Consider the following 27,579-nt stretch of genomic DNA (forward strand, 5'->3'; position numbering starts at 1 on the left):
AAATAGCAGGCAACGGCAGACTGACTGATCTACAATTCACCTTGCATCATAAATAACTACTCATTATTTCACAATTTACCCACAATTCATCAATTAATCTATGCTTGCCGTCATGACTACTATGTTGGCCACAACACAGAAGAGAAATTATACTGCTCCATGTTGTTTTTCTCTTGTGTTGCAACCAACTCACAGCTGCGTATTCAGGATGTAACGGTTTCTTTAGAGAAGATATGGCTATACTTTACTAGGGAGGATCTATCACAACACATCTGATCAAGGAGACACCACCACAAAATAAATCATTGAACTGATGTAATCATCATACTTCAGTCAGTGCTGCACTGTTGACTCCTGCTTTGAAGGAGAGGGTGTTACGTTATTGCGCTCACCAGACAATATAGCATATCTACTATGTGTGTGAACATAACATCTACGACACCCAACAATGATACTGGTAGTGTAATAAGGTGTATTTGACATGATGGCTTAACTCAAAGTCTCGCTGCAGACCTTGTCCATGTGATGTCTGTCTGATTGAAAAATGTTGTGCTTTTAACAGTGGCGACCCGTCATTCAGGGCAGGTGGGGCAGAGCTCCACATGTTTTGAGCCACACATTTTTAGCAAAAGAAATACAATTATAATAATAATGCCTGTTTTGCATGTTATTTTGATATTAATACGTGTCACATCAGTTTGCAAACAATGTAAAAAATAAATAAAAATCATTGCCTTATAAAGTTGTATACAAACATGGTCTCTTTTTTGCTTTCTTGAGTAAGGCAGCTCCAAAATGCAGGTGTTTCAGCCAAGCTCAGTGCTTTCTGTGGTGGTGGGGCAGCCAGCGGAAAATACGGAGCGTAGGGGTTGGTAATGTTCTCTAGTTGCGCCGTGATTGGCTCAGTGTTCTGTCACTCATGGGAACACTACTTCACCGCCAAATCTAAGGGTAGAGCTTGAAAATTCAAGCCCCTTGGGTGCTGCCATAGAGTTACATTAGAAGTGCCCATCCAAGAAGGCTCAAGGTCATTGGCCACAGACAAAATGGCGTCAAATCACGTTATATCCACAGTAGCTTTGTTGGACTGATCATGTCAACATCATACTTTCAAAATCTTAGCTGCAGTCATTATCATGAATCAAAGTTGACAATCTACTGGCAAATCCTTTTTAATTCTTGTCATATGAAGAGAAATAATGAAGAGAAATTACAGATAAAACATATCGGTGCTCATCGGCCATTGGACATAAACATTACACAACAAGTTGGAAATTGCAAATTCAACAATGAGTGGTTTGGAATGAATCAGTGGCTACATTAACTGCAAGCATTGCAAATCACTAGCCTGCTATTCAGTGGAGTGGGTGTGTGGTCCCATGGGTCTCTTTTCCAACCTTATAATGATAAACATTCAACATTGGCCATGCTGTCAATCTAGCATGATTTCTGCCACGCTCAAAACAACTGTTAACTCGAACTGGGAAATCTGATTTCAGTGAGTTCAAGACAACTGGGAACTCGGGGGGGAAAAACGAGCTCCGACTGGGAAATACATTTTCAACGGTCATCCAACTCGGAATTGTAAGTCGGGAACTCAGGCCTCTTTCTAGAGCTACAACCTGAAGATCACTGACATCATCATGATTCGACCTTGTTTTTTTCTGAGTTCCCAGTTTTCTTGAAAATACCATAAAGCCAGAGAATGCCAGACTTTGATGACAAAGTTTAATGACAACATTTGCCCACGAAGGACCGCCGCGCCACCTTCCTGTTCAAGTGAGCACAGCACAACAAGGTGAGTCCAAAAATGTATTGTATGCTGCTGCATAAATTATGTAAAATGCCAGGGAGATATGTGTACTGTAAAAAAAACAAAAAACAAAAAAAATAAGCTAAGAAAGTAATACTATGTTGTGTAGTAAGCTGGTAGTAGCCCATGTGCCTCACCCTAATTATTTCTTCTATTTTCCCCTGTTAATTTCACCTACTGTTCTGACTTGGTTGTGCACATGTAGCCTATAACCTGTTTTAGAGAAATGTAATCATCAAATATTGTGTGGTCCTCTGTAGCTCAGCTGGTAGAGCACGGCGCTTGAAACGCCAAGGTAGTGGGTTCGATCCCCGGGACCACCCATACACAAAAATGTATGCACGCATGACTGTAAGTCGCTTTGGATAAAAGCGTCTGCTAAATGGCATATTATTATTTATTATTATTGTAAGAGCTTTCATTGTCTGCTTACAGTGCTATGAAAAAGTATTTGCCCCCTTTCTAATTTTCTCTACTTTTGCATATTTGTGATACTGAATGTTATCAGATCTTCAACCAAAACCTAATATTAGATAAAGGGAACATAAGTGAACAAATAACACAACAATTACATATTTATTTCATAAACAAAGTGATGCAACACCCAATTCCCCTGTGTGAAAAAGTAATTGCCCCCTTACACTCAATAACTGGTTGTGCCACCTTTAGCTGCAATGACTCCAACCAAATGCTTCCTGTAGTTGTTGATCAGTCTCTCACGTCGCTGTGGAGGAATTTTGGCCCACTCTTCCATGCAGAACTGCTTTAACTCAGTGACGTGTGGGTTTTCAAGCATGAACTGCTCGTTTCAAGTCCTGCCACAACATCTCAATTGGGACTGGCCATGTCATCCAAAAAGTTATACTTTTGAATCATCTGTTCATAGAACGTTCTTCCAAGAGTCTTGATGATCATCCAGGTGCTTTTTGACAAACTTGAGTAAACTTTTTGGACGAGATGGGTCCCATTATGCCTGGCGAAAACCAAACACTGCATTCCACAGTAAGAACATCATACCAAAGGTCAAGCATGGTGGTGGTGGTGTGATGGTTTGGGGATGCTTTGCTGCCTCAGGACCTGGACGACTTGCCTTAATAGAAGGAACCATGAATTCTGCATCAGAGAATTCTACAGGAGAATGTCAGACCATCCGCCTGTGAGCTGAAGCTGAAGCTCAGCTGGGTCATGCAGCAAGACAATGATCCAAAACACACAATCAAGTCTACACGAAAATTGCTAAAAAGCAACAAATTGAAAGTTTTGGAATGGCCTAGTCAAAGTCCAGACCTAATCCCAATTGAGATGTTGTGGCAGGACTTGAAACGAGCAGTTTAAAACCTGCTTGAAAACCCACATGTCACTGAGTTAAAGCAGTTCTGCATGGAAGAGTGGGCCAAAATTCCTCCACAGCGGCGTGAGAGACTGATTAACAACTACAGGAAGCATTTGGCTGGAGTCATTGCAGCTAAAGGTGGCACAACCAGTTATTGAATGTAAGGGGGCAATTACTTTTTCACACAGGGGAATTGGGTGTTGCATAACTTTGTTTATGAAATAAATATGTAATTGTTGTGTTATTTGTCCACTTATGTTCCCTTTATCTAATATTAGGTTTTGGTTGAAGATCTGATAACATTCAGTATCACAAATATGCAAAAGTAGAGAAAATTAGAAAGGGGGCAAATACTTTTTCATAGCACTGTATATGCCCCCATTTATTTATCCTACGGTTCTGACTTGGTGTACAGGGAGAATACTGTAAGAACGGCCCATGTTCTGAATTCTGTCGATGTACATTTCAAAAGTGCTGAACAAATAGTTACATTGACTACATCCGTCCTAGCTCGCTCATTAATGTCTTAATCGAAATTACGGATTGCCTCTTATTCGCATGTCCTCCCCTTATGCTATAGTTTGTACATCTCAATTGTCAGTAGAAACCACATTTTTTAAAGCAATTCAGCCATATCAGCTATGTTTTTTTTAAAGGCAATAAATGAGACTAAATTAACTGTTTCGCTGCCAGACAAGGCTATGCTGATAGCCAGGTGTACCAGTGGTAAGGTGTTGGGACTCTGCTGTTGGGACAGCTTTAGGCCCTAACAGTTTGTGGGCACCATTATAGCGCAATTAATGTCTTGTTTTGTGTTGTGTAGTGGTTTTGCTGGCATGCAACCCTCATTATTATTTATTTTTTTGCCCCACCAAGATTTACATGCTAAAATCGCCACTGGCCTTTAAACAACACCGAAATCTTTGTTTCTACTATGCTAAAATCTGTTTCTACTAGGCTAAAATCTATTTTTCTACAAGGCTAAAATCGATGTTTCTACTAGGCTCCTCTCTCAAGGGAAGTTAAATCCTTGAATAGAATAGAGTGCATTGTATGCCTAGTCATGATAATACAATGTTAGGAAGGAAAGAAGGGGTGGTTTGAAGACACATGGGCACCACAGCTCTTATTTTATTTACAGGTCAGAAAATTAAGCCAAACCCATTTTCCTGAGTGACTCATTTTTCCCGCCACGTCAAAACTCCCCATCCCCCTTTTAGGGAAGTTATCCTCAACTGTGGAACTTGTATGTTCTCTACCGATCCACAATATAGAATAACAGAACAATAGAAAGAACAAACACCATAATATAGTAAAAATGTACACGTTATATTAATGGAGAAAGTTAACTATACTTACGTTTCAAAGCCAATAATAGTCTAATAGACAAACTTAAATGTACTTTGAGAGTTTACGGGTAGGCTACGCTCCGCCCCGCCATCTGTTGTTTGACAGCTCGCGCGTCGTAAATAGACTCCCAACATGATCGATTCATTTCACACTCTCGCTACATTGCATCAGTCCCAGGTGGCGTTATTCGTGTGTGTATTGACTGAAACATTTACATTACATTTACATTATTTAGCAGACGCTCTTATCCAGAGCGACTTACAAATTGGTGCATTCACCTTATAGCCAGTGGGATAACCACTTTACTTGATAATTTGCGTGTATCCAAATAACTTTTATGGAACTAGCCTAACGACTGAAACGGCAAGCTATTTCGGGACGTTTTCAAACCTATATTATAATAGAGACTTCGATTTAAAGCATATTGGGATATAGGCCTACAAATGGAAATGTATATATATAATGTGAGGCTACTGAAGTCTGACAAAGTGATATTGTGACGATGGAGTCATAATACGTTTGTCATCATGCTATTTACCGTACAAATATCCATATCACGAACAGCCCTAACGATAACCGAAATAATAGTCGATATGAAATGACTTACCGATTCCTGTGCATCTGGTGAAAGTAACAACTAGCGTTCCTGTCCACAAATGACCTTATATGCACTGTAAACTTGTAGCATAACGCAGGAAGTGTAGGAGAGGCCTCTGCTATAGCTGCATAGGCTAGCTTTACCAGATTTAGCCAGACGAGAGCAGCAAATCCGCAGAGCAACTGATAATCGTGGGGTGTGATTGTACTACGTCAACAATTCAAACTGAAAGGCGCGCCCGAAAGAGCTAGACAGTTACTGTGGGCTACTGGACTGTCTGATTGACAGAGCAAGTGTGTGTGAAGGGGACCCCAATTGCAGTCCGTCTTGTCCTTGACGAATGTGTTAAACACACTCGTATGATGGACATAGGTTGCGTCCCAAATGGCACCCTATTCACCAGGGCCCATACCCATACTGCTCCAATACAGAAGGAACACCAGTAAATGAAATTGAATAGGATACAGGAGCCAGGGGAGGGGGGAGTTTAATAGTCTTTGAACAGTTGTAATGCTTGCAACAAACAACATAAATGCGAACAGCAACATATAAAACACATTTAATAAATAATATTTTAATACCACCAAATTATACAATAAATACATTATTTTATTTTCATAATGAACAATATCAACATGGGGATAAAGGAAAATAGTTTCCCCTACTGACTCGCTATTCAAAATGGAATGGCTAAAGTAGTATTATGGTTTCACAAAACTAATGTGAACTGTTGTCTAGTGAAGAAATAGCCTACAGCTGCATTTATTTAAAGCTAATTTCTGCTCACACATTGACATAAAAAAGTGTTTACTAAAAGCTGTTCCAGCCATAGAATTAGAATGAGAGAATAGAATCATTCATCTAATTTTATGGTTCCAGCTTCTCACCTGACTATTAAAGCCTCAAGTGGTCAAAATAAAAGTATATTTAGTTTTAGGCAAAAATCATCTATACTGTACATTTAAGATCAATATCTCAAGCCAAGCCATGTGTTGCCTGTCGTGGCTGTAGCTTGTTAAGGTATGATGGCATGGGACACCTTAGATGTTTTTAAACATGTAATTAATTCCATTAACCTTTATTAAGTGCTACAGTGTATTTGCTTTTAGATTTATATCTTTACATTGTAGACCTACATTCTTTTTTTACAATGGCATGTAACCATACAATGTGACCATATGAGAGGTATCAGAAAAAGGAAAATACATATCTATACACGATTCCTCAGTTCCTTTACTTTATACAGTAGGCTACAAATGTGCCAGTAACTGTTGTTCACAGCTTGAAAGGCTCTACGTTGTTGTTATTGTTGTTGTGCTTTAATGACTTCACAGCTGTTTTAGAACCACTGAGAGAGACCTCACTTGAACCACAAACCATTATATATACTGTAGTATATTACATCAATTACATCATAACATTTCACATACGTATGTAGCAGATGCTCTAATTCAGAGCATTGTGTGCATCCCAAATGGCACCCTATTTCCTATATAGTGCACTACATTTGCCCAGAGTAGTCCACTATAAAGAGAATAGGGTGCCATTTTGGACGTAACCATCAAACACCACTCTGTTAAACACGGTTTCAACAGACTGAACTGGTACTTAGACCTGAATGTCAAATAGACCTGAATGAAAAGCTAACAACATTGTAGACACACCTCTGTTGCCAAATGCCAAGCCCAGAGTACAAAAGACTTGTTGAAATAATAGTTATTTGGACAAAATAGTTTTTAAACAACAGCTGATACGTACTTGCAGAACAATCAATTACCCTGTGGACTCGATTGAGAGAAATTCACAAGCTACAGTTGGATGATGAAGAACGTCTCTGTCTCTCTCTGGTGCTTTTCTCTTTGTCCATCAGTGCCAAATATCCACATAGAACTCAGTCTCTGTCTCTCAGACTTTCACAATCTCCCTCGTCATTCGCGAGTGAGTTACACTTACCTTAATATACATAATAAACATAAACCCATATATATCAGTCTCATATGGGCCAATACCCCAGTGAGACCAGTCAGTAGTCCATCCAAATATTGGCCATTAGTATCAAATGTCCATGTAAACCCCAGTTACAGTCTCTCTTAGCCTTTCTCTTGTCCTTGACGAGTGTGTTAAACACAGTTGTATGATGAACATAGTCTGTGACCCAAATGGAACCCTATTCACTACATAGTGCATCACTTTTGACCAGGGCCCATACTGCACCTATACAGTAGACCCTACGCTCCTATACAGTATGAACACCAGTAGATGAAGTTGAATAGGATATAGGAGCCAGGGAATAACATCCTGGAGTACTTGTCGATGGCGTGTGTATTCTGGATAATTTTGAGGGCCCGGATACCTTTCTTCTTGGTGGTTGTGGACTCGCTACTGACAGACAGGTGGACCACCATGTGCTCCCCAGGAGGCTGCTTCTCGGTCATCACCTCACGGGGCATCTCCACGTCCTCCTCGGGCACCATAGTTCCTGAGGTGTAGCCGGCCAGGCTGTTGGTGTCCGCCTCGCTGTAGGTCCCGTCTAATATCATGGTCCTCGTCTGGGACATGCCACAGGTGCAGGGCAGCGACTGCAGGGCAGGAGAGAAGGTGAGGGAAAGATAGAGCTTATGACAGGAAAAATTTATCTAAACTAACTTGAGATTCATGACTGTAATTTTTTAATCATGCATGTCAATGAGACATTTGACCAAACATTAATGTGTTAGCATGTGTTAGGTTAGGCCCTAAGAAAAGAAGAGGAATTCTAATGTGTCAGCAGTGTCTCGCAGTCAACCAAAGTGCATGAAATTAAGAGCAAACTGTATTCACAAGAGATATTCAGTTACTCTTAGAAAATTGTCTTAGATACACACTACTGTGGTAGCATCTCATTACCTGTGACCTGGCCCTCTCCCTTATCTCGTCTCTCATCTTGCGTTCCCTGCGGTCCTGCACAGTGGACAGGTAGTTGACGGCAGCGTACTCCAGCACGGACAGGAAGACAAACACGAAGCTGACCCACAGGTAGATGTCCACAGCCTTGATGTAGGACACTCTGGGCATGGAGGCGTTCACTCCAGTGATGATGGTGGACATGGTGAGCACTGTGGTGATACCTGCAGGGGAAAGGAGAAGAAAATAAAAAAAGTTCAAGTCTGTTGGTTTAAAAATATATATATATATATATATCTCCGCACTGCTAAAGCTAACTCTCTCTCCTCTGCTCACGTCCTTCTAGACCTATCTGCTGCCTTTGATACTGTGAACCATCAGATCCTCCTCTCCACCCTCTCCGAGTTGGGCATCTCCGGCGCGGCTCACTCTTGGATTGCATCCTACCTGACAGGTCGCTCCTACCAGGTGGCGTGGCGAGAATCTGTCTCCGCACCACGTGCTCTCACCACTGGTGTCCCCCAGGGCTCAGTTCTAGGCCCTCTCCTATTCTCGCTATACACCAAGTCACTTGGCTCTGTTATATCCTCACATGGCCTCTCCTATCATTGCTACGCAGACGACACACAATTAATCTTCTCCTTTCCCCCTTCTGATAACCAGGTGGCAAATCGCATCTCTGCATGTCTGGCAGACATATCAGTGTGGATGACGGATCACCACCTTAAGCTGAACCTCGGCAAGACGGAGCTGCTCTTCCTCCCGGTGAAGGACTACCCGTTCCATGATCTCGCCATCACGGTTGACAACTCCGTTGTGTCCTCCTCCCAGAGTGCAAAGAGCCTTGGCGTGACCCTGGACAACACCCTGTCGTTCTCCGCTAACATCAAGGCGGTGACACGATCCGTCACCACCTTCCGGAGACACTTGAAACCCCACCTCTTTAAGGAATACCTGGGATAGGATAAAGTAATCCTTCTACCCCCCCCCATACCCCACCCCAAAGAAGAAAAAAAGAAAAAATAATTGTAAAGTGGTTGTCCCACTGGCTATCATAAGGTGAATGCACCAATTTGTAAGTTGCTCTGGATAAGAGCGTCTGCTAAATGACGAAAATGTAAATGTAAATATGGAATGGGGGCTACCAGAATAGAGTTCAGACATTTCTATAAGTTTCAGAGTATTTTTGAATATGTATTCTTTCTTGTAATCGTACAACACCAATATATCTTCATCAGGTCTGACAAAGACGGCTTTAATGTTTGAAGCTCGATGCTGAAAACCATTGTGATACTTACACAATACCACCAAAAGCCTGAAATGTGGCAATGAGGAGAATAAGCAGCACTAGAGAAGACATAAACTGTAAGACTTCTGAGCTATTGGTAGCTATTACACCACCATAATCGTACCCAGCGAGACGCGGGCTGGGACGGCCCTGTGGTCTATCCAGAAGGACACCCAGGACAGCATGACCATGAGGGTGGCAGGGAAGTAGGTCTGGAGCAGGAAGAAGAAGATGTGTCTCCGCAGGGTGAAGTTGATGTACAGACGATTGTACCAGCCTGTACAGGAAGACACAAAACAAAAGGAAAGTATCGGTCAATAATATCATGGGAATATCAATGCTTATGATTCCCTCCATGTGGTTATTGTGATGATGACTTAAATGACTGTGATGATGTCACGTTTTATTTTACTCTAATCTAATTCATCTAGCTGGGAAAAACTCACTGTGTATTGGAGTTTTTAACTGAAATCATGTCATGTAGTGTGGTTGTTTCCTGTGCCAATACCTCATTGACCACTGATCGTGATCACTAATCTTAGTCAATACCTTTAGCTCAACCAAAATTACCCTATTTATCCATAACATTGATAATGCTGTCTTAACTGTACTGTACTGTACTGTACTGCACTGTAATGTACTGCACTGCACTGTAATGTACTTTACTGTACCTGTGCTGCTATAGAACGCCAGGTGAGAGGTGGTGTGGAACTTCTGGATGAGGAACTGAGACAGGGAGATACGGTCGTCCGTACTCAAGGACTCATCCCCACTCTTCCAGTACAGCATCAGATCCTCATCCGTATAGGCATCTGGGGAGCACAACCAACATTAGATATTTTCTCCATAATATTGTTCTGTTTGTGTATTTACTGTAATCAAAAAGACAACATTTTGTGCCCAGAGGGAAAAATCCTAACCAGAGATATCGTAGACATTTGAGTACATAATCTATTGATGTCAAATGGAGATTTCTGTGTGTATCTTAGTTAGGATTCCTCCCTTTATAAAAAATAGTGAGAGGTATGACTGTTTCAGCCTTAATAGTAGTTAATAGTAGTTGATGACAGTTACTCACAGCTCTCCAGCTCCAGTGAGCAGGTCTGGGTGTCCAGAGGGAAGCGGCTGAAGTCCATGTTACAGGCTGCTGTCACTGTCACCCTGTACAGTAAGGACAATACAGATCCATGATGTGACATCAACTAAACTAAGATTCCCCCATGAGCCTGTTTGCAACACATAAGATTCATTGTAGAGGTTCCGCAATGTATGCTATTTTCAAAGTTGTATGGTATTTGCTCTTTTTGCCTTCTGGAATAAATAAATAGAATGACATAACTTTGAAAATCTCATTTTTGGAGTGTGGACTCACTACATACACTGTACATATACACTGAATCACCTGTTTACAACACCAAATAAAGTGGGTCCTTTCTGTTGCCTTTACTATTTCATACAACCAATTCAACACTGACTATAACTGTATGTAGTAGACGATCTGAAAAAACAGGGCCACTTTCATGAATAACAATAAGCTTGTTCTCAACCCATTAGAACACAATTTGTGCATCCAATGTCTGGTGAATGACTTTGGGAAGCATAATAGAACAATCTATCTGGCATAAATAACAACTTAGTAGTACCTTCACATTTTGGCCTAGTTTTCAAAAACAGATTTTTAAAAACATCATCAGCCAGAAGCACATTTCTAATTTTAACAAACAACAGAGGCAAAATGCAAATGAATCTTCTTGTCTAGATGTCATCCTACATCCTGCACAGAACCATGTTATTTTTAGTATTAAAAGTTAGGATACTATTAATATTCCAAACATGTCAACAGCTAAGCACATAATCCCAGTATTGAGAATTTTAGGAGTCGATCACTTTGTAGCAGGGGAGGCGAATCGTGGCAATGGAAGGCCACAGTGTGTGAAGGCTTTTGCTCCATCCCAGCGCTAGCACAGTCAATTCAAAATGAATTTAAAACTGAATTAACCCCAACCCTGCATTGCAAAGAATGACCCATACCATAAGGTTGCGAAATTCTGCTAACTTTACAAAAATGCCCAGGTTTTCCAGAAATTCCAGGATTCCAGGATTCTGGATTTCCTGCTTATTCCCTTCTGATTCCGGAAATCTTCCAAACAGGATTTCTGGAAAACATGGGTATTTTGGAAAAGTGACTGGAATTTTGCAACCCTAATCCCCATAGCATCCCAGACCCACCTCAGGCTGTAGAGGACGTGTCCGTCGGGAAAGACCCTGAGCATGATGTTGTCTGTGGTGGTGTCGTGGATGAAGGATCTCTTGGAGTGCACAAAAAACACATCTGGAACCCAGATCTTCTTCACCAGACGCCCGTCGAATGTCATGCTCTTATTGGTGGAGCTGGTGAAGGTCAGGCGTTCGTCCTTCCAATAGTGTCTCAGGTACAGGGTCATGGTGAAGTCCTATTGGAACAGAGAAGGGGAAAGTTATGCATTGCCCAGTACCCAGGGTGCGTGGACCAATATAATGGTCTAAAATGTAGAAACTTTATGATGCAAAATGAAAGAGCCCAGTGATTGTGCAAAACTATTCCCAGTGAATCATCTTAGTCATATATCATACATAACTATGCTATTGAGGTCATAAGGGGTTGAGTTATCCCAGTGAGTAAATTACACAAACCAATGTAGAGCTTTGACTTTGAGAAAAGTGCTACAGTTTATACATGTAAATAGAAATCATTCACCCAGCTGTCAGTACTTACAGCACTTTGGGTTGAAATTCTGTTGGGGCTGAAATTAAGTGTAGCCTGAAAGTCAATGGTCAGAGCAGTCTCTTTGATTTCTCTGCAACCTCTCATGCCTCTTGGGTTGAGCTCCACCACAAAGAGACTCAAACCTCTTCCTCCTCAGCCTTAACCCCCTCCTTCTCCGCTTCCTCCTCATCCCCCTCCGCCTACTCCGACTCCTCACTAAACCCCTAAAGTAGATATCATCCCTCTCTCACTCCCTATTTCACCCCTCTCCCTCTCACAATTTGTAATGACTAGCAACAGTTGGGAGTACCCATCATTATGATGACCATCTGCATGGTAAACAAAGACTATCCAAATGTTACAGTCTGTTAGATAAGGGATTTAGCTAGCCAAAAAATACCAACAAAACGTGTCCATATGGATCCAGGAACCAATGACATAAGTGTTAATGATGTGGGTATTTTACTATAAGTTTATTTCAACAACGCGCAGTTGGAAGTTTTTGTGTCATAACTTGGTAGTACAAAAATGGGTTAACCTAAACCTACCATGTCTACTTCTGAGATACTGTCCAAGCTTTCTACTTGTACGTCCACTCCGACTGGAATAGCCGGGCCTGGAAAACAAAAAGAAAGAAACCACATAGAAAAACATGTGTGAAGTTAAAAATGTTGTATAATTGGGTGCAGAAATAAAGTACTGGGGAGAAGCAATATTCGTTGTGCAGGCCTCTCAATCCTTTATCTCAGTATTATTTCTTAGTCCAGCACCGCTATTCTTAAATTTAAGATGTGCATATCACCCTCTTTTTCTTCCGACAAACTACAGTATGCCATGTCAGGTGGCTCATAGATTGTGATACCTGGGTACAGTGATTGACCTGGATTCTCCTACAGGCAATTAGGGGAACGATCAGCTTTGAACTTGAAAGCAAAATCGTTGCACGGTGATGACTCACTCATCATTACCTGACTCAGTCTAGTACTGTAGACTTAAATGGGAGCGGAAACGAAGGGATTTAGAACCAATTCCGCTGGCTGAAGGCAGAAGTGAAAGGATCAAGCCAAATTACACAACTGCACTCCGAAAAACCTCTGACTGTATATACTCTGTCTTTCATGTAATGACCTTGCAGTACCTCTGTTCCGTCGTCAGGGCCCAGCAGTGGTATTTTGGTATTGGTACTTTATTAGGATCCCCATTAGCTGTTGCAAAAGCAGCAGCTACTCTTCCTGGGGTCCACACAAAACATGAAACATGACATAATACAGAACATTAATAGACAAGAACAGCTCAAGGACAAAACTACATACATTTTTTTAAAAGGCACACGTAGCCTACATATCAATACATACACAAAAACTATCTAGGTCAAATAGGGGAGAGGCGTTGTGCCGTGAGGTGTTGCTTTATCTGTTTTTTGAAACCAGGTTTGCTGTTTATTTGAGCAATATGAGATGGAGCGGAGTTCCATGCAATAATGGCTCTATACGCTTTCTTGAATTTGTTCTGGATTTGTGGACTGTGAAAAGACCCCTGGTGGCATGTCTGGTGGGGTAAGTGTGTGTGTGTCAGAGCTGTGTGTAAGTTTACTATGCAAACAATTTGGGATTTTAATGTTTCTTATAAAAAGAAGAAGTGATGCAGTCAGTCTCTCCTCAACTCTTAGCCAAGAGAGACTGGCATGCATAGTATTTATATCAGCCCTCTGATTACAATGAAGAGCAAGACTCCGCTCTGTTTTGGGCCAGCTGCAGCTTAACTAGGTCTTTCCTTGCAGCACTGGACCACACGACTGGACAATAATCAAGATTAGACAAAACTAGAGCCTGCAGAACTTGCTTTTTGGAGTGTGGTGTCAAAAAAGCAGAGCATCTCTATTACGGACAGACCTCTCCCCATCTTTACAACCATTGAATCTATATGTTTTGACCATGATAGTTTACAATCTAAGGTAACTCCAAGTAATTTAGTCTCCTCAACTTGTTCAACAACCACACCATTCTTTACCAGATTCAGCTGAGGTCTAGAACTTAGGAAATGATGTGTACCAAATACAATGCTCTTAGTTTTAGAGATGTTCAGGACCAGTTTATTAGTGGCCACCCATTCCAAAACAGACTGCAACTCTTTGTTAACGGTTTCAGTGACTTCATTAGCTGTGGTTGCTGATGCGTATATGGTTGAATCATCAGCATACAGCATACATGGACACACATGCTTTGTTTAATGCCAGTAGCAGGTCATTGGTAAAAATAGAAAAGCGTAGAGGGCCTAGAGAGCTGCCCTGTGGTACACCACACTTTACTTTTGTCACACACAACCGAATACAACATGTGTAGACCTTACAGTGAAATGCTAACTTACAAGCCCTTAACCAACAATGCAGTTTTAAGAAAAATAAGTGTTAAGTAAAAAATTGATGAGTAAAAAATGTAAAATGAAAAGAAATAACAAATAATAAAGAGCAGCAGTAAAATAACTGTAGCGAGGCTATACAGTGAGGGAAAAAAGTATTTGATCCCCTGCTGATTTTGTACGTTTGTCCACTGACAAAGACATGATCAGTCTATAATTTTGATGGTAGGATTATTTGAACAGTGAGAGACAGAATAACAACAACAAAATCCAGAAAAACGCATGTCAAAAATATTATAAATTGATTTGCATTTTAATGAGGGAAATAAGTATTTGACCCCTCTGCAAAACATGACTTAGTACTTGGTGGCAAAACCCTTGTTGGCAATCACAGAGGTCAGACGTTTGTTGTAGTTGGCCACCAGTTTTGCACACATCCCAGGAGGGATTTTGTCCCACTCCTCTTTGCAGATCTTCTCCAAGTCATTAAGGTTTCGAGGCTGACGTTTGGCAACTCGAACCTTCAGCTCCCTCCATAGATTTTCTATGGGATTAAGGTCTGGAGACTGGCTAGGCCACTCCAGGACCTTAATGTGCTTCTTCTTGAGCCACTCCTTTGTTGCCTTGGCCGTGTGTTTTGGGTCATTGTCATGCTGGAATATCCATCCACGACCCATTTTCAATGCCCTGGCTGAGGGAAGGAGGTTCTCACCCAAGATTTGACGGTACATGGCCCCGTCCATCGTCCCTTTGATGCGGTGAAGTTGTCCTGTCCCCTTAGCAGAAAAACACCTCCAAAGCATAATGTTTCCACCTCCATGTTTGACGGTGGGGATGGTGTTCTTGGGGTCATTGGCAGCATTCCTCCTCCTCCAAACACGGCGAGTTGAGTTGATGCCAAAGAGTTTGATTTTGGTCTCATCTGACCACAACACTTTCACCCAGTTCTCCTCTGAATCATTCAGATGTTCATTGGCAAACTTCAGACGGCCCTGTATATGTGCTTTCTTGAGCAGGGGGACCTTGCGGGCGCTGCAGGTTTTCAGTCCTTCACGGCAATTGTTTTCTTGGTGACTATGGTCCCAGCTGCCTTGAGATCATTGACAAGATCCTCCTGTGTAGTTCTGGGCTGATTCCTCACCGTTCTCATGATCATTGCAACTCCACGAGGTGAGATCTTGCATGGAGCCCCAGCCCGAGGGAGATTGACAGTTCTTTTGTGTATCTTCCATTTGCGAATAATCGCACTAACTGTTGTCACCTTCTCACCAAGCTGCTTGGCGATGGTCTTGTAGCCCATTCCAGCCTTGTGTAGGTCTACAATCTTGTCCCTGACATCCTTGGAGAGCTCTTTGGTCTTGGCCATGGCGGAGAGTTTGGAATCTGATTGATTGATTGCTTCTGTGGACATGTGTCTTTTATACAGGTAACAAGCTGAGATTAGGAGCACTCCCTTTCTCCTAATCTCAGCTCGTTACCTGTATAAAAGACACCTGGGAGCCAGAAATCTTTCTGATTGAGAGGGGGTCAAATACTTATTTCCCTCATTAAAATGCAAATCAATTTATAACATTTTTGACATGCGTTTTTCTGGATTTTTTTGTTGTTATTCTGTCTCTCACTGTTCAAATAAACCTGCCATTAAAATTATAGACTGATCATTTCTTTGTCAGTGGGCAAACGTACAAAATCAGCAGGGGATCAAATACTTTTTTCCCTCACTGTAAATAGGGGGTACCGGTACAGAGTCAATGTGCAGGGGCACAGGTTAGTCGAGGTAATTGAGGTAATATGTACATGTAGGTAGAGTTAAAGTGACTATAGATAATAAACAGAGAGTGGCAGCAGCGTAAAAGAGGGGGTGGGGGGGGTGGGGGGGACAATGCAAATAGTCCGGGTAGCCATTTGATTAGCTGTTCAGGAGTCTTATGGCTTGGGGGTAGAAGCTGTTAAGAAGCCTTTTGGACCTAGACTTGGCACTCCGGTACCGCTTGCTGTGCGGTAGCAGAGAGAACACGATGACTAGGGTGGCTGGAGTCTTTGACAATTTTTAGGGCCTTCCTCTGACACCGCCTGGTATTGAGGTCCTGTATGGCAGGAAGCTTGGCCCCAGTTATGTACTGGGCCGTACGCACTACCCTCTGTAGTGCCTTGCGGTTGGAGGCCGAGCAGTTGCCATACCAGGCTGTGATGTAACCAGTCAGGATGTAGAACGTTTTGAGGATCTGAGGACCCAAATCTTTTCAGTCTCCTGAGGGGGAATAGGCTTTGTCGTGCCCTCTTCACGACTGTCTTGGTGTGTTTGGACCATGATAGTTTGTTGGTGATGTGGAAGTAATACAAGACAAATTAAATAAAATACACAAGAATGGAGCTATATACAGGGAGTACCAGTACCAGATCAATGTGCAGGTGTACGAGGTATTTGAGGTAGACATGTACATGAAGGCAGGGTAAAGTGACTAGGCATCAGGATAGATAATATGAGTAAAATAAAGAAAGGAATAGCAGCAGCAAATGATGAGTGTAAAAGTGTGTGAGTGCATGTGTGTTTGTGTTGTGTTGGTATGCATGTGTGTGTTATGTGTGTGTGTGCGTATGTAGTGTATGTGAATGTTTGTGTTTTGTGTGGGAATGTCAGTGTAGTATAGTCTAGTGAGTGTGCGTAGGGTCAGTGCAAGATAGAGTCAGTGCAGATAGTTTGAGTCCCATTAATTGACTATTTATCAGTTTGGCTATTTAGGAGTCTTATGGCTTTGGGGTAGAAGCTGTCTCGGACCAAGAGAGCCGATGCTCCTGTACTGTTTGCCGGACGGTAGCAGAGTGAACAGTCTACGGCTTGGGTGGCTGGAGTCTTTGGCAATTATTCAGGCTTCCTCTGACGCCGCCTGATATAGACGTCCTGGATGGCAGGGAGCTTTGCCCCAGTAATGTACTGGGCTGTCCGCACCAGCCTCTGTAGCGCTTTGCGGTCAAGGATGGTGCATTTGCCATACCAAGCTGTGATGCAGCCAGTCAAAATGCTCTCGATGGTGCAGCTGTATAACTTTTTGAGGATCCAAGGGCCCATGCCAAATCTTTTCAGCCTCCTGAGGGGGAAGGGGAACTGTTGTGCCCTCTTCATGACTGTGCGGGTGTGTGTGGCCATGTTAAGTCCTTAGTGAAGTGGACGCCAAGGAACTTGAAGCTCTCGACCCGAGGCTGACTCATCACCGTCGGTGATCAGGCCTAGCACCGTCGTGTCGTCAGTAAACTTGATGATGGTGTTGGAGTCGTGCATGGCCATGCAGTTGTGGGTGAACAGGGAGTACAGGAGGGGACTAAGCACATAACCCTGAGGGGCCCCCATGTTGAGGGTCAGTGTGGCAGAGGTGTTGTTGCCTACCCTTACCACCTGGGGGCGGCCCGTCAGGAAGTCCAGGATCCAGTTGCAGAGGGAGGGGTTCAGTCCCAGTATAGTGACGAGCTTGGTGGGGACTATGGTGTTGAACGTTGAGCTGTAGTCTATGAACAGCATTCTCACATAGTTATTTCCACTCTGGTCCAGGTGGGAGAGGGCAGTGCAATTGAGATTGCGTCATCTGTGGATCTGTTGGGGCGGTATGCGAATTGGAGTGGGTCTAGCATGTCTGGGATGATGGTGTTGATGTGTGTCATGACCAGCCTTTCAAAGCACTTCATAATTACAGATGTGAGTGCTACAGGGCGATAGTCATTTAGGCAGGTTACCTTGGAGATATTGGGAACAGGGACAATGGTGGTCAGCTTGAAACATGTTGGGATTACAGACTGGGACAAGGAGAGATTGCCAGCTGGTCTGTGTATGCCTTGAGAACGCGGCCTGGTATTCCGTCTGATTGTTAACCTGTTTAAATGTTTTGCTCACATCAGCCACAGAGAGCGAGATCACACAGTAATCTGGAAAAACAGGGTGTTTCACGCAAGGCAGAGTGTTTTCTTTCTCGAAACGAGCATAAAAGGCATTAAGCTAGTTTGGGAGTTCTGCATCGCTGGGCAACTCATGGCTGGGTTTCCCTTTGTATTCTGTTATCGTCTGCAAGCCCTGCCACATACGACGAGCGTCAGAGCCGGTGTAATAGGATTCCACCTTCCTCCTATATTGTCTTTTTGCATGTAGGATGTCTCGTCGGAGGTCGTTGCGAGCTTTCTTGTATGCGTCCATGTCTGTGTCCCGTTCCTTGTAAGCAGTAGCTGTAGCCTTTAGCTCAGCACGGATATTGCCTGTAATTGTCATGAATCCCGCTTCCTGAGTCTGTTTCTGCCTGAGTTGCCTGTTTTCTGTCCTGGAGTCTGTTTTCCTGAGGTTCCTGAACGCACCCTGTCTGGTTGCCGGGCGACGAAGCTAGGCGGGAGATCTCTCTATTACCCGCACCTGCATCTCATCAGCTATCTGCACACCTGGTCCTGATCATCACCTCTCCACTTCATAAGCTCTGACCTGACATCCATTCCCTGCCGAATCGTTAGTCATGAACAGTATGTTGTGTCAGCGTATCAGCCTCAAGTTTTCTAGAGTTTGTTTTGTTGTTTTGTACTTTTTGCTTGCCGTGTACTTACCTCCGTTTACTCTGTCTACAGTTATTCTCCCGGAACATTCACTCCACCCTTGCCTGGTCGTCGGTGGGTTCTGTAACATCATTGGATCTGCCTATTCACTTCCCCCAACTCACCTCCACTGCCCGCTCCGTCTCCTGAATGATCCTGCTTCCACATTTGAGTCGTTAAATAAATACTCCCCTTCTGTCTACTCACCTTGTCCTGGTCTGCTTCTGGGTTCTGCTTTAGAGAATCGTGACAGTAATCCATGGTTTTTGGTTTGGATACATTCTTATAGTCATTGTGGGGATGACATCATCTATGCACTTATTGATGAAGCCCATGACTGTTGTGGTAAACTCCTCAATGCTATCGATGAATCCCGGAACATACTGTATCCCAGTCTGCACTAGCAAACAATCTTGTAGCCTCGCATGTGCTTCATCCGACCACTTCCATCACTGGTACTACCTGTTTGAGCTTTTGCTTGTTAACAGGAAGCAGGAGAATGGAGTCATGGTCAGATTTACATTTTAGTCATTTAGCAGACGCTCTTATCCAGAGTGACTTACAGTTAGTGAGTGCATACATTTTTCATACTGGCCCCCCGTGGGAATCGAACCCACAACCCTGGCGTTGCAAGCGCCATGCTCTACCAACTGAGCTACAGGAGGGCCTGGGGATTTGCCAAAGGGAGGACGAGGGAGGGCCTTGTATGCATTTCTGTGGGTAGAATAAAAGTGGTCTAGAGTTTTAGCTCCCCTAGTGGCGCAAGAGATGTGTTGGTAGAAGTGAGGTAGGATGGTTTTACGTCTCCCCGTGTTAAGTCTCCGCTCACCAGAAACGCTGCCTTTGGGTGCCAGAGTGGTGTTGGCTTGTGGAGTGATGTTGACAGCCATGATAATACAAAAATACAAATACTGTATACATTTTTAACAAAATAAAGAAAATCTATTATGAGTAAACATCAAAATATTGCTCTCAGCGTTGATCAAAGCTCAGAGACGCTTCTTGATCTGACTGATTTCTAATCGTGCCTGCTTCTTTCCGAAACGAGTGTAATCATAAACAGTGGTTTGTTCATTATGTTCGCCTGCGTCCACCGGATTTGTCGTCCCGGATTTGCCTTTTTAGCAGCACATTCACCACTCTCTCAAACAGCTAACGCCGCCCTCTCACGGCACAGGCAGAGGGTCTGAGAAATGAAACTAACTACCCCAGCTCGCAGTCAGCTCAAATAGGCAACTAGAGACGTTGCTGACAGTGTGGCTGTGTCTACACTTGACACTTAGAGTACATGTGACTTCTGCTATCAGAATACGAAGATCGCGTTGAAAAGACGGGTCATCAGCACTCCAGAAAGCTTGTGTTTTGGGACCAAGAGGCACCTTAATAGCTGAAGCCTGCAGTGAATGCCGTTCAGGAGAAGGATCCCGACACACTAACAGGTGGACTTTGTTGCATTTATAGCGCAAGTGATAAATTGCAGTTGTCAAACCACCTGGCGCCGACAAGGATGGCAGCATCGCGACTAGCTCTTAGGAAACTTTGCAGTATTTTGTTTTTTTATGTACTATTTTTTACATTATTAGCTCAGAAAGTGTTTTATATCATTACATACAGCCAGGAAAAACTATTGTATATCAGAGTGGCGGTAACTCACCAGCATTACGACCAGGAATACGACTTTCCCGAAGCAGATACTTTGTTTGCTCTCCCCAGGGCAATTGAACTGATTCCAGCGGCTGACCCAAAATATCGCCAGCGGAGGAGAGGCACTCGGAGCTGCCTGCTGGTTCGACTTAGGAGGCGCGCACACCACCCACCACTTCCAAGTATACTACTCGCTAATGTTCAGTCTCTGGTCAACAAGCTCAACGAGCTCCGGACAAGGATTTCTTTCCAGAGAGACATCAAGGCCTGTAACATACTTTGTTTCACGGAAACATGGCTCTCTGGGGTCCAGCCAGATGGGTTCTCAGTTCATCGCACAGACAGGAATAAATATCTCTCCGGGAAGCAGAATGGTGGAGGTGTGTGTTTCATGATTAACGACTCATGGTGTAATTGTAGAAACATACAGGAACTCATGTCCTTCTGTTCACCCGACCTAGAATACCTCACAATCAAATCCCGATCGTATTATCTCCCAAGAGAATTTTCTTCGGTTATAGTCACGGCCGTGTATATCCCCCCTCAAGCCGATACCACGACGGCCCTCAAAGAACTTCACTGGACTTTATGCAAACTGGAAATCACATCCTGAGGCTGCATTTATTGTAGCCGGGGATTTTAACAAAGCAAATTTGAGGACTAGGCTGCCGAAGTTCTATCAACATATTGACTGTTGTAGTCGCGCGGCTAAAATCCTCGACCATTGCTATTCGAACTTCCGGGATGGTTATAAGGCCCTCCCCCGCCCTCCTTTCGGGCAAATCTGACCACGACTCCATTTTGCTCCTCCCTTCCTATAGGCAGAAACTCAAACAGGAAGTACCCGTGCTAAGGACTATTCAATGTTGGTCTGACCAATCGGAATCCAAACTTCAAGATTGTTTTGATCACGCGGACTGGGATATGTTCCGGGTAGCTTGCGAAAATAATTTAGACGAATACACTGAAACGGTGACTGAGTTTATCAGGAAGTGTATAGGTGATGTTGTGCCAACTGTGACTATTAAAACCTACCCTAACCAGAAACCGTGGATAGATGGCAGCATTCACGCAAAACTGAAAGCGCGAACCACGGCATTTAACCATGGCAAGGTGACTGGGAATATGGCAGAATACAAACAGTGTAGCTACACACTCCGCAAGGCAATTAAACTGGCAAAACATCAGTATAGAGACAAAGTGGAGTCGCAATTCAACGGCTCAGACACGAGACGTGTTTGGCAGGGTCTACAGACAATCACGGACTACAAAAAGAAAACCAGCCACATCGCCGACACCGACGTCTCGCTTCCAGACAAGCTAAACACCTTCTTCGCCCGCTTTGAGGATAACACAGTGCCCACTACCAAGGACTGTGGCCTCTCCTTCTCCGTAGCCGACGTGAGTAAGACATTTAAGCATGTTAACCCCCGCAAGGCTGCCGGCCCAGATGGCATCCCTAGCCGGGTCCTCAGAGCATACGCAGACCAGCTGGCTGGTGTGTTTACCGACATATTCAATCTCTCCCTTTCCCAGTCTGCTGTCCCCACATGCTTCAAGATGGCCACCATTGTTCCTGTACCCAAGAAAGCAAAGGTAACTGAACTAAATGACTATCGCCCCGTAGCACTCACCTCTGTCATCATGAAGTGCTTTGAGAGACTAGTCAAGGATCATATCACCTCTACTTTAACTGTCACCCTAAACCCACTTCAATTTGCTTACCGCCCCAATAGATCCACAGACGATGCAATCGCCATCATACTGCACACTGCCCTATCCCATCTGGACAAGAGGAATACCTATGTAAGAATGCTGTTCATTGACTATAGCTCAGCATTCAACACCATAGTACCCTCCAAGCTCATCATTAAGCTCGAAGCCCTGGGTCTGAACCTCGACCTGTGCAACTGGGTTAGGAAACAACATATCCACTTCGCTGATACTCAACACTGGGGCCCCACAAGGGTGCGTGCTCAGCCCCCTCCTGTACTCCCTGTTCACCCATGACTGCGTGGCCAAGCACGCCTCCAACTCAATCATCAAGTTTGCAGATGACACAACAGTAGTAGGCTTGATTACCAACAATGACGAGACCGCCTACAGGGAGGAGGTGAGGGCTCTGGGAGTGTGGTGCCAGGAAAATAACCTCTCACTCAACGTCAACAAAACAAAGGAGATGATCGTGGACTTCAGGAAACAGCAGAGGGTGCACCACCCTACCCACATCGACGGGACCGCAGTGGAGAAGGTGGAAAGCTTCAAGTTCCTTGGTGTACACATCACTGACAAACTGAAATGGTCCACCCATGCAGACAGTGTGGTGAAGAAGGCGCAACAGAGCCTCTTCAACCTCAGGAGGCTGAAGAAATTTGGCTTGGCACATTAAACCCTCACAAACTTTTACAGATGCACAATTGAGAGCATCCTGTCGGGCTGTATCACCGCCTGGTACGGCAACTGCACCGCCCGCAACCGCAGGGCTCTCCAGAGGGTTGTGCGTTCTGCCGAACGCATTACCGGGGGCAAACTACCCGCCCTCCAAGACACCTACAGCACCCGATATCACAGGAAGGCCAAAAAGATCATCAAGGACATCAACCACCCGAGCCACTGCCTGTTCACCCTGCTATCATCCAGAAGGCGAGGTCAGTACTGGTGCATCAAAGCTGGGACCGAGAGAATGAAAAACAGCTTCTATCTCAAGGCCATCAGACTGTTAAATAGCCTATTGAAATCACTGGCCACTTGAGATAGAAATGGAACACTAGTCACTTTAATAATGTTTACATATCTTGCACTACTCATCTCATATGTACTGTATATACTGTACTCTATTCTATAATATCCTACTGTATCTTAGTCCATGCCGCTCTGTCATTGCTTGTCCATATATGTATATATTCTTAAATTCCATTCCTTACTGTTGTGAAATTGTTAGATATTACTTGTTAGATATTACTACGCTGTCGGAGCTAGAAGCATAAGCATTTCGCTACACACGCAATAACATCTGCTAAACACGTGTATGTGACAAATTAAATTTGATCTGATTTGATTTATAAGGAAATCAGTCAATTTCACATGACTGGGAATACAGATATGCATCTGTTGGTCACAGACACCTTAAAAAAAAGTAGGGCCGTGGATTAGAAAACCAGTCAGTATCTGGTGTGACCACCATTTGCCTCATGCAGTGTGACTTCGCATAGAGTTTATCAGGCTGTTGATTGTGACCTGTGGAATGTTGTCCCTCCTCTCTTTAATGGCTGTGTGAAGTTGCTGGATATTGGCGGGAACTAGAATACACCGTTTTACACGCCAATCCAGAGCATTCCAAACATGTTCAATGGGTGACATGTCTGGTGAGTATGCAGGACATGGAAGAACTTGCACATTTTCAGCTTCCAGGAATTGTGTACATATCCTTGTGACATGGGGCCGTGCATTATCATGATGAAACATGAGGTGATGGCGGCGGATGAATGGCACGACAATGGGCCTCAGGTTCTCGTCACGGTATCTCTGTGCATTCAAATTGCCATACATAAAATGCAGTTGTGTTTGTTGTCCATAGCTTATGATTGCCCATATCATAACCCCACCGCCACCATGGGGCACTCTGTTCACAACGTTGACATCAGCAAACCGCTCGCCCACACGACGCCATACTCGCTGTCTGCCACCTGCCTGGTACAGTTGAAACCAGGATTCATCCATGAAGAACACACTTCTCCACTGTGCCAGAGGCCATCGAAGGTGAGCATTTGCCCACTGAAGTCGGTTACGACGCCGAACTGCAGTCAGGTCAAGACCCTGGTGAGGACAGATGAGCTTCCCTGAGATGGTTTCTGATAGTTTGTGCAAATATTATTCTGTTGTGCAAGCCCACAGATTCATCAGCTGTCCGGGTGGCTGGTCTCAGATGATCCCGCATGTGAAGAAGCCCGATGTGGAGGTCCTGGGCTGGCGTGGTTACACGTGGTCTGCATTTGTCAGGCCGGTTGGAAGTACTGCCAAATTCTCTAAAACAACGTTGGAGGCGGCTTATGGTAGAGAAATTAGCATTACATTCTCTGGCAACAGCTCTGGTGGACATTCCTGCAGTCAGCATGCCAATTGAAAGCTCCCTCAAAAAACTTGAGACATCTGTAGCATTGTGTTGTGACAAAACTGCACATTTTAGAGTGGCCTTTTATTGTCCCCAGCACAAGGTGCACATGTGTAATGATCATTCTGTTTAATCAGCTTCTTGGTATGCCACACCTGTCAGGTGGATGGATTATCTTGGCAAAGGGTTCTCAGAATGGCGCCAGAGGGGATGGCTGCCGTTTTACGGGCTCCTAACCAACTTTGCTATTTTGTGTGTTTTTTCGCATTGTTTTTAACTTATTTTGTACATAATGTTGCTGCTACCATCTCTTATGACCGGAAAGAGCTTCTGGATATCAGAACAGAGATTACTCATCTCGAACTGGACAAATAATTTTTCTTTAATCAGTCCGACGCGAAGGATATACTGCTTCTCCGAGACCAGGCCCAAATCCCCGTCATTCGCGTGAAGAAAATATGGAAATACAGGGGGCGGAGTTCGGGGTGCCTTGTGAGAATTCGTCGGCGAGTGGGTAAACTGCCTCTACCATCCGTTCTATTGGCCAACGTGCAATCACTGGAGAATAAACTGGATGATCTCCGTTCGAGACTATCCTACCAACGGGACATTAAAAACTGTAATATCTTATGTTTCACAGAGTCGTGGCTGAACGACGACACAGACAATATACAGTTGGCTGGGTTTTCCAGGCATCAGCAGGACAGAACAGCTACATCTGGTAAGACGAGTAGTGGTGGTGTGTGTCTATTTGTCAATAACAGCTGGTGCTCGATATCTAATATTAAGGAAGTCTCGAGGATTTGCTCGCCTGAGGTAGAGTACCTCATGATAAACTGTAGACCACACTATCTACCAAGAGAGTTTTCATCTATATTTTTCGTAGCTGTCTATTTACCACCTACAGCAGCCAAGGTGATAATGGCTGGGGTCATTTTTGCTTGTTTTTGCTGTTCTCCAAATAGTATTTAAACATTCTTTAATTGTATAGAAATGCAGTAAATGAACTTCAACTTTTAAGAAATGTCCACTTCCGGACCTCACTTAAAACTCAAACCCTGGATACGGCCCTGTCTGTACTCTGGTGAGATTAGCGGAGACGCTAAATGTTAGATTAAAGACAGTGCCTCCCAAAGCCATTGAGACCCGCAGCAGAGAAGGGATCTCTATGACTCTTTGGGATTACTCCCCACTTACTGGTACAATGAAAGAAGAAAGATCAATGTGTGCATCTCAAATAGCACCCTATTCTCTTTATAGTGCACTACTTTACAGAGGGGGAAAATCCCTCAATATCCTCTGGTTAGAATGTCATCTATGATATGGGTCATTCTATAAATTGGGGGTTGGATATTTTTGTTTTTTCTGTATCCTATTTTTTGCAAACTTTCAGCACATCTCTTCCAACATATGTCAGGTAGTCATACTCTATACACTGAGTGTACAAAACATTAAGGAAACCGGCTCTTTCCATGACATACACTACCAGTCAAAAGTGTGGACACACTTACTCATTTGAAGGGTTTTCCTTTATTTTTACTATTTGTTACATTGTAGAATAATAGTGAAGACATCAAAACTATGAAATACCACATATGGAATCATGTAGTAACCAAAAAAGTGTTAAACAAATCTATAAAAATAAAATAAAAAATGTTATATTTGAGATTATTCAAATAGCCACCCTTTGCGTTGATGACAGCTTTGCACACTAAAAAAATTAAAAATAAATTTAGAGAAATGTCATCTTTATTGTTCTCTGTAAAATGTTCAATGTATGAATCTGAAACTTGTTGATTGATTTACTTATGCATCTAATTCATTATGTTGTTAGATGTTTAAATTATCACTTTTTAGTCATTTAGCAGATGCACTTATTGTCATGGTCGTCTATGTCGTCTAAGTATGACCAAGGCGCAGCGTGTCCAAGAAACATGACTTTATTAATTAAACGTTATAGAACTACAAAACAAAAGACGACTCAATGAAGTCCACGGTACACTGACCGAAACGGAACAAAAACCCACAATTCCCACAGGAAAACATTCAGATTAAATATGGCTCCCAATCAGAGATAACGAGCCGACAGCTGACACTCGTTACCTCCGATTGGGAGTCATAGACCAAACCTAGAAATGAAGCCAACAGAAAGGCAAACCTAGAAATACACCCAAACCCAACATAACAAAATACACCCTGGCTCAAATACAAAAGTCCCGGAGCCAGAGTGTCACAGTACCCCCCCCTAAAGGTGCGAACTCCGGGCGCACCAGCATACAGTCTAGGGGAGGGTCTGGGTGGGCGTCTGTCCACGGTGGCGGTTCTGGCCCTGGTCGTGGTCCCCACCCCACCTTAGTCACTATCTGCTTCCGTAGCCTCCTCCACATGACCACCCCCCCACTAAACCCCACAGGATTAAGGGGCGGCACCGGACTAAAGGGCAGCACCGGACTAAGGGGCAGCACCAGGATAAGGGGCAGCACCGGGCTAAGGGACAGCACCGGACTCAATGGCGGATCCTGGCTGGCTGGCTCTGGCGGATCCTGGCTGGACGGCTCATGGCTGGCTGAAGGATCTGGCTGCTCATGGCTGGCTGACGGATCTGGCTGCTCATGGCTGGCTGACGGATCTGGCTGCTCATGGCTGGCCGACGGATCTGGCTGCTCATGGCTGGCCGACGGATCTGGCTGCTCATGGCTGGCTGAAGGATCTGGCTGCTCATGGCTGGCTGACGGATCTGGCTGCTCATGGCCGGCTGACGGATCTGGCTGATCCTGTCTGGCGGAAGGCTCTGGCTGATCCTGTCTGGCGGAAGGCTCTGGCTGATCCTGTCTGGCGGAAGGCTCTAGCGGCTCATGGCAGACGGGCGGCTCTGAAGGCTCATGGCAG

The 27,579-nt window shown here is 43.9% G+C and overlaps 2 protein-coding genes across 2 annotated transcripts in view; both read right to left on the reverse strand.

The window, feature by feature from the left end:
• The window catches only part of LOC311145644 (nesprin-3-like), a gene marked incomplete at its 3' end in the record, with an annotated part of 39,251 nt that extends 34,049 nt beyond the window's left edge, over nucleotides 1-5,202 (reverse strand). Inside the window, exon 1 of the mRNA XM_084181911.1 lies at nucleotides 5,104-5,202. The remainder of the gene's footprint in view (nucleotides 1-5,103) is intronic.
• A 2,120-nt stretch (nucleotides 5,203-7,322) lies between these two features.
• Nucleotides 7,323-27,579, reverse strand: part of LOC311145520 (gamma-aminobutyric acid receptor subunit rho-2-like) — a gene marked incomplete at both ends in the record, with an annotated part of 43,711 nt that continues 23,454 nt past the window's right edge. The window contains 7 exons of the mRNA XM_084181778.1: nucleotides 7,323-7,673; nucleotides 7,981-8,201; nucleotides 9,390-9,542; nucleotides 9,937-10,077; nucleotides 10,344-10,426; nucleotides 11,495-11,718; nucleotides 12,560-12,627. Of these exons, the coding sequence (XP_084037904.1) occupies nucleotides 7,323-7,673; nucleotides 7,981-8,201; nucleotides 9,390-9,542; nucleotides 9,937-10,077; nucleotides 10,344-10,426; nucleotides 11,495-11,718; nucleotides 12,560-12,627 (1,241 nt within the window). The remainder of the gene's footprint in view (nucleotides 7,674-7,980; nucleotides 8,202-9,389; nucleotides 9,543-9,936; nucleotides 10,078-10,343; nucleotides 10,427-11,494; nucleotides 11,719-12,559; nucleotides 12,628-27,579) is intronic.

This window comes from Coregonus lavaretus (genome assembly GCF_964263955.1).
Source record: "Coregonus lavaretus genome assembly, chromosome: 18".
NCBI classification, from domain to species: Eukaryota; Metazoa; Chordata; class Actinopteri; order Salmoniformes; family Salmonidae; genus Coregonus; species Coregonus lavaretus.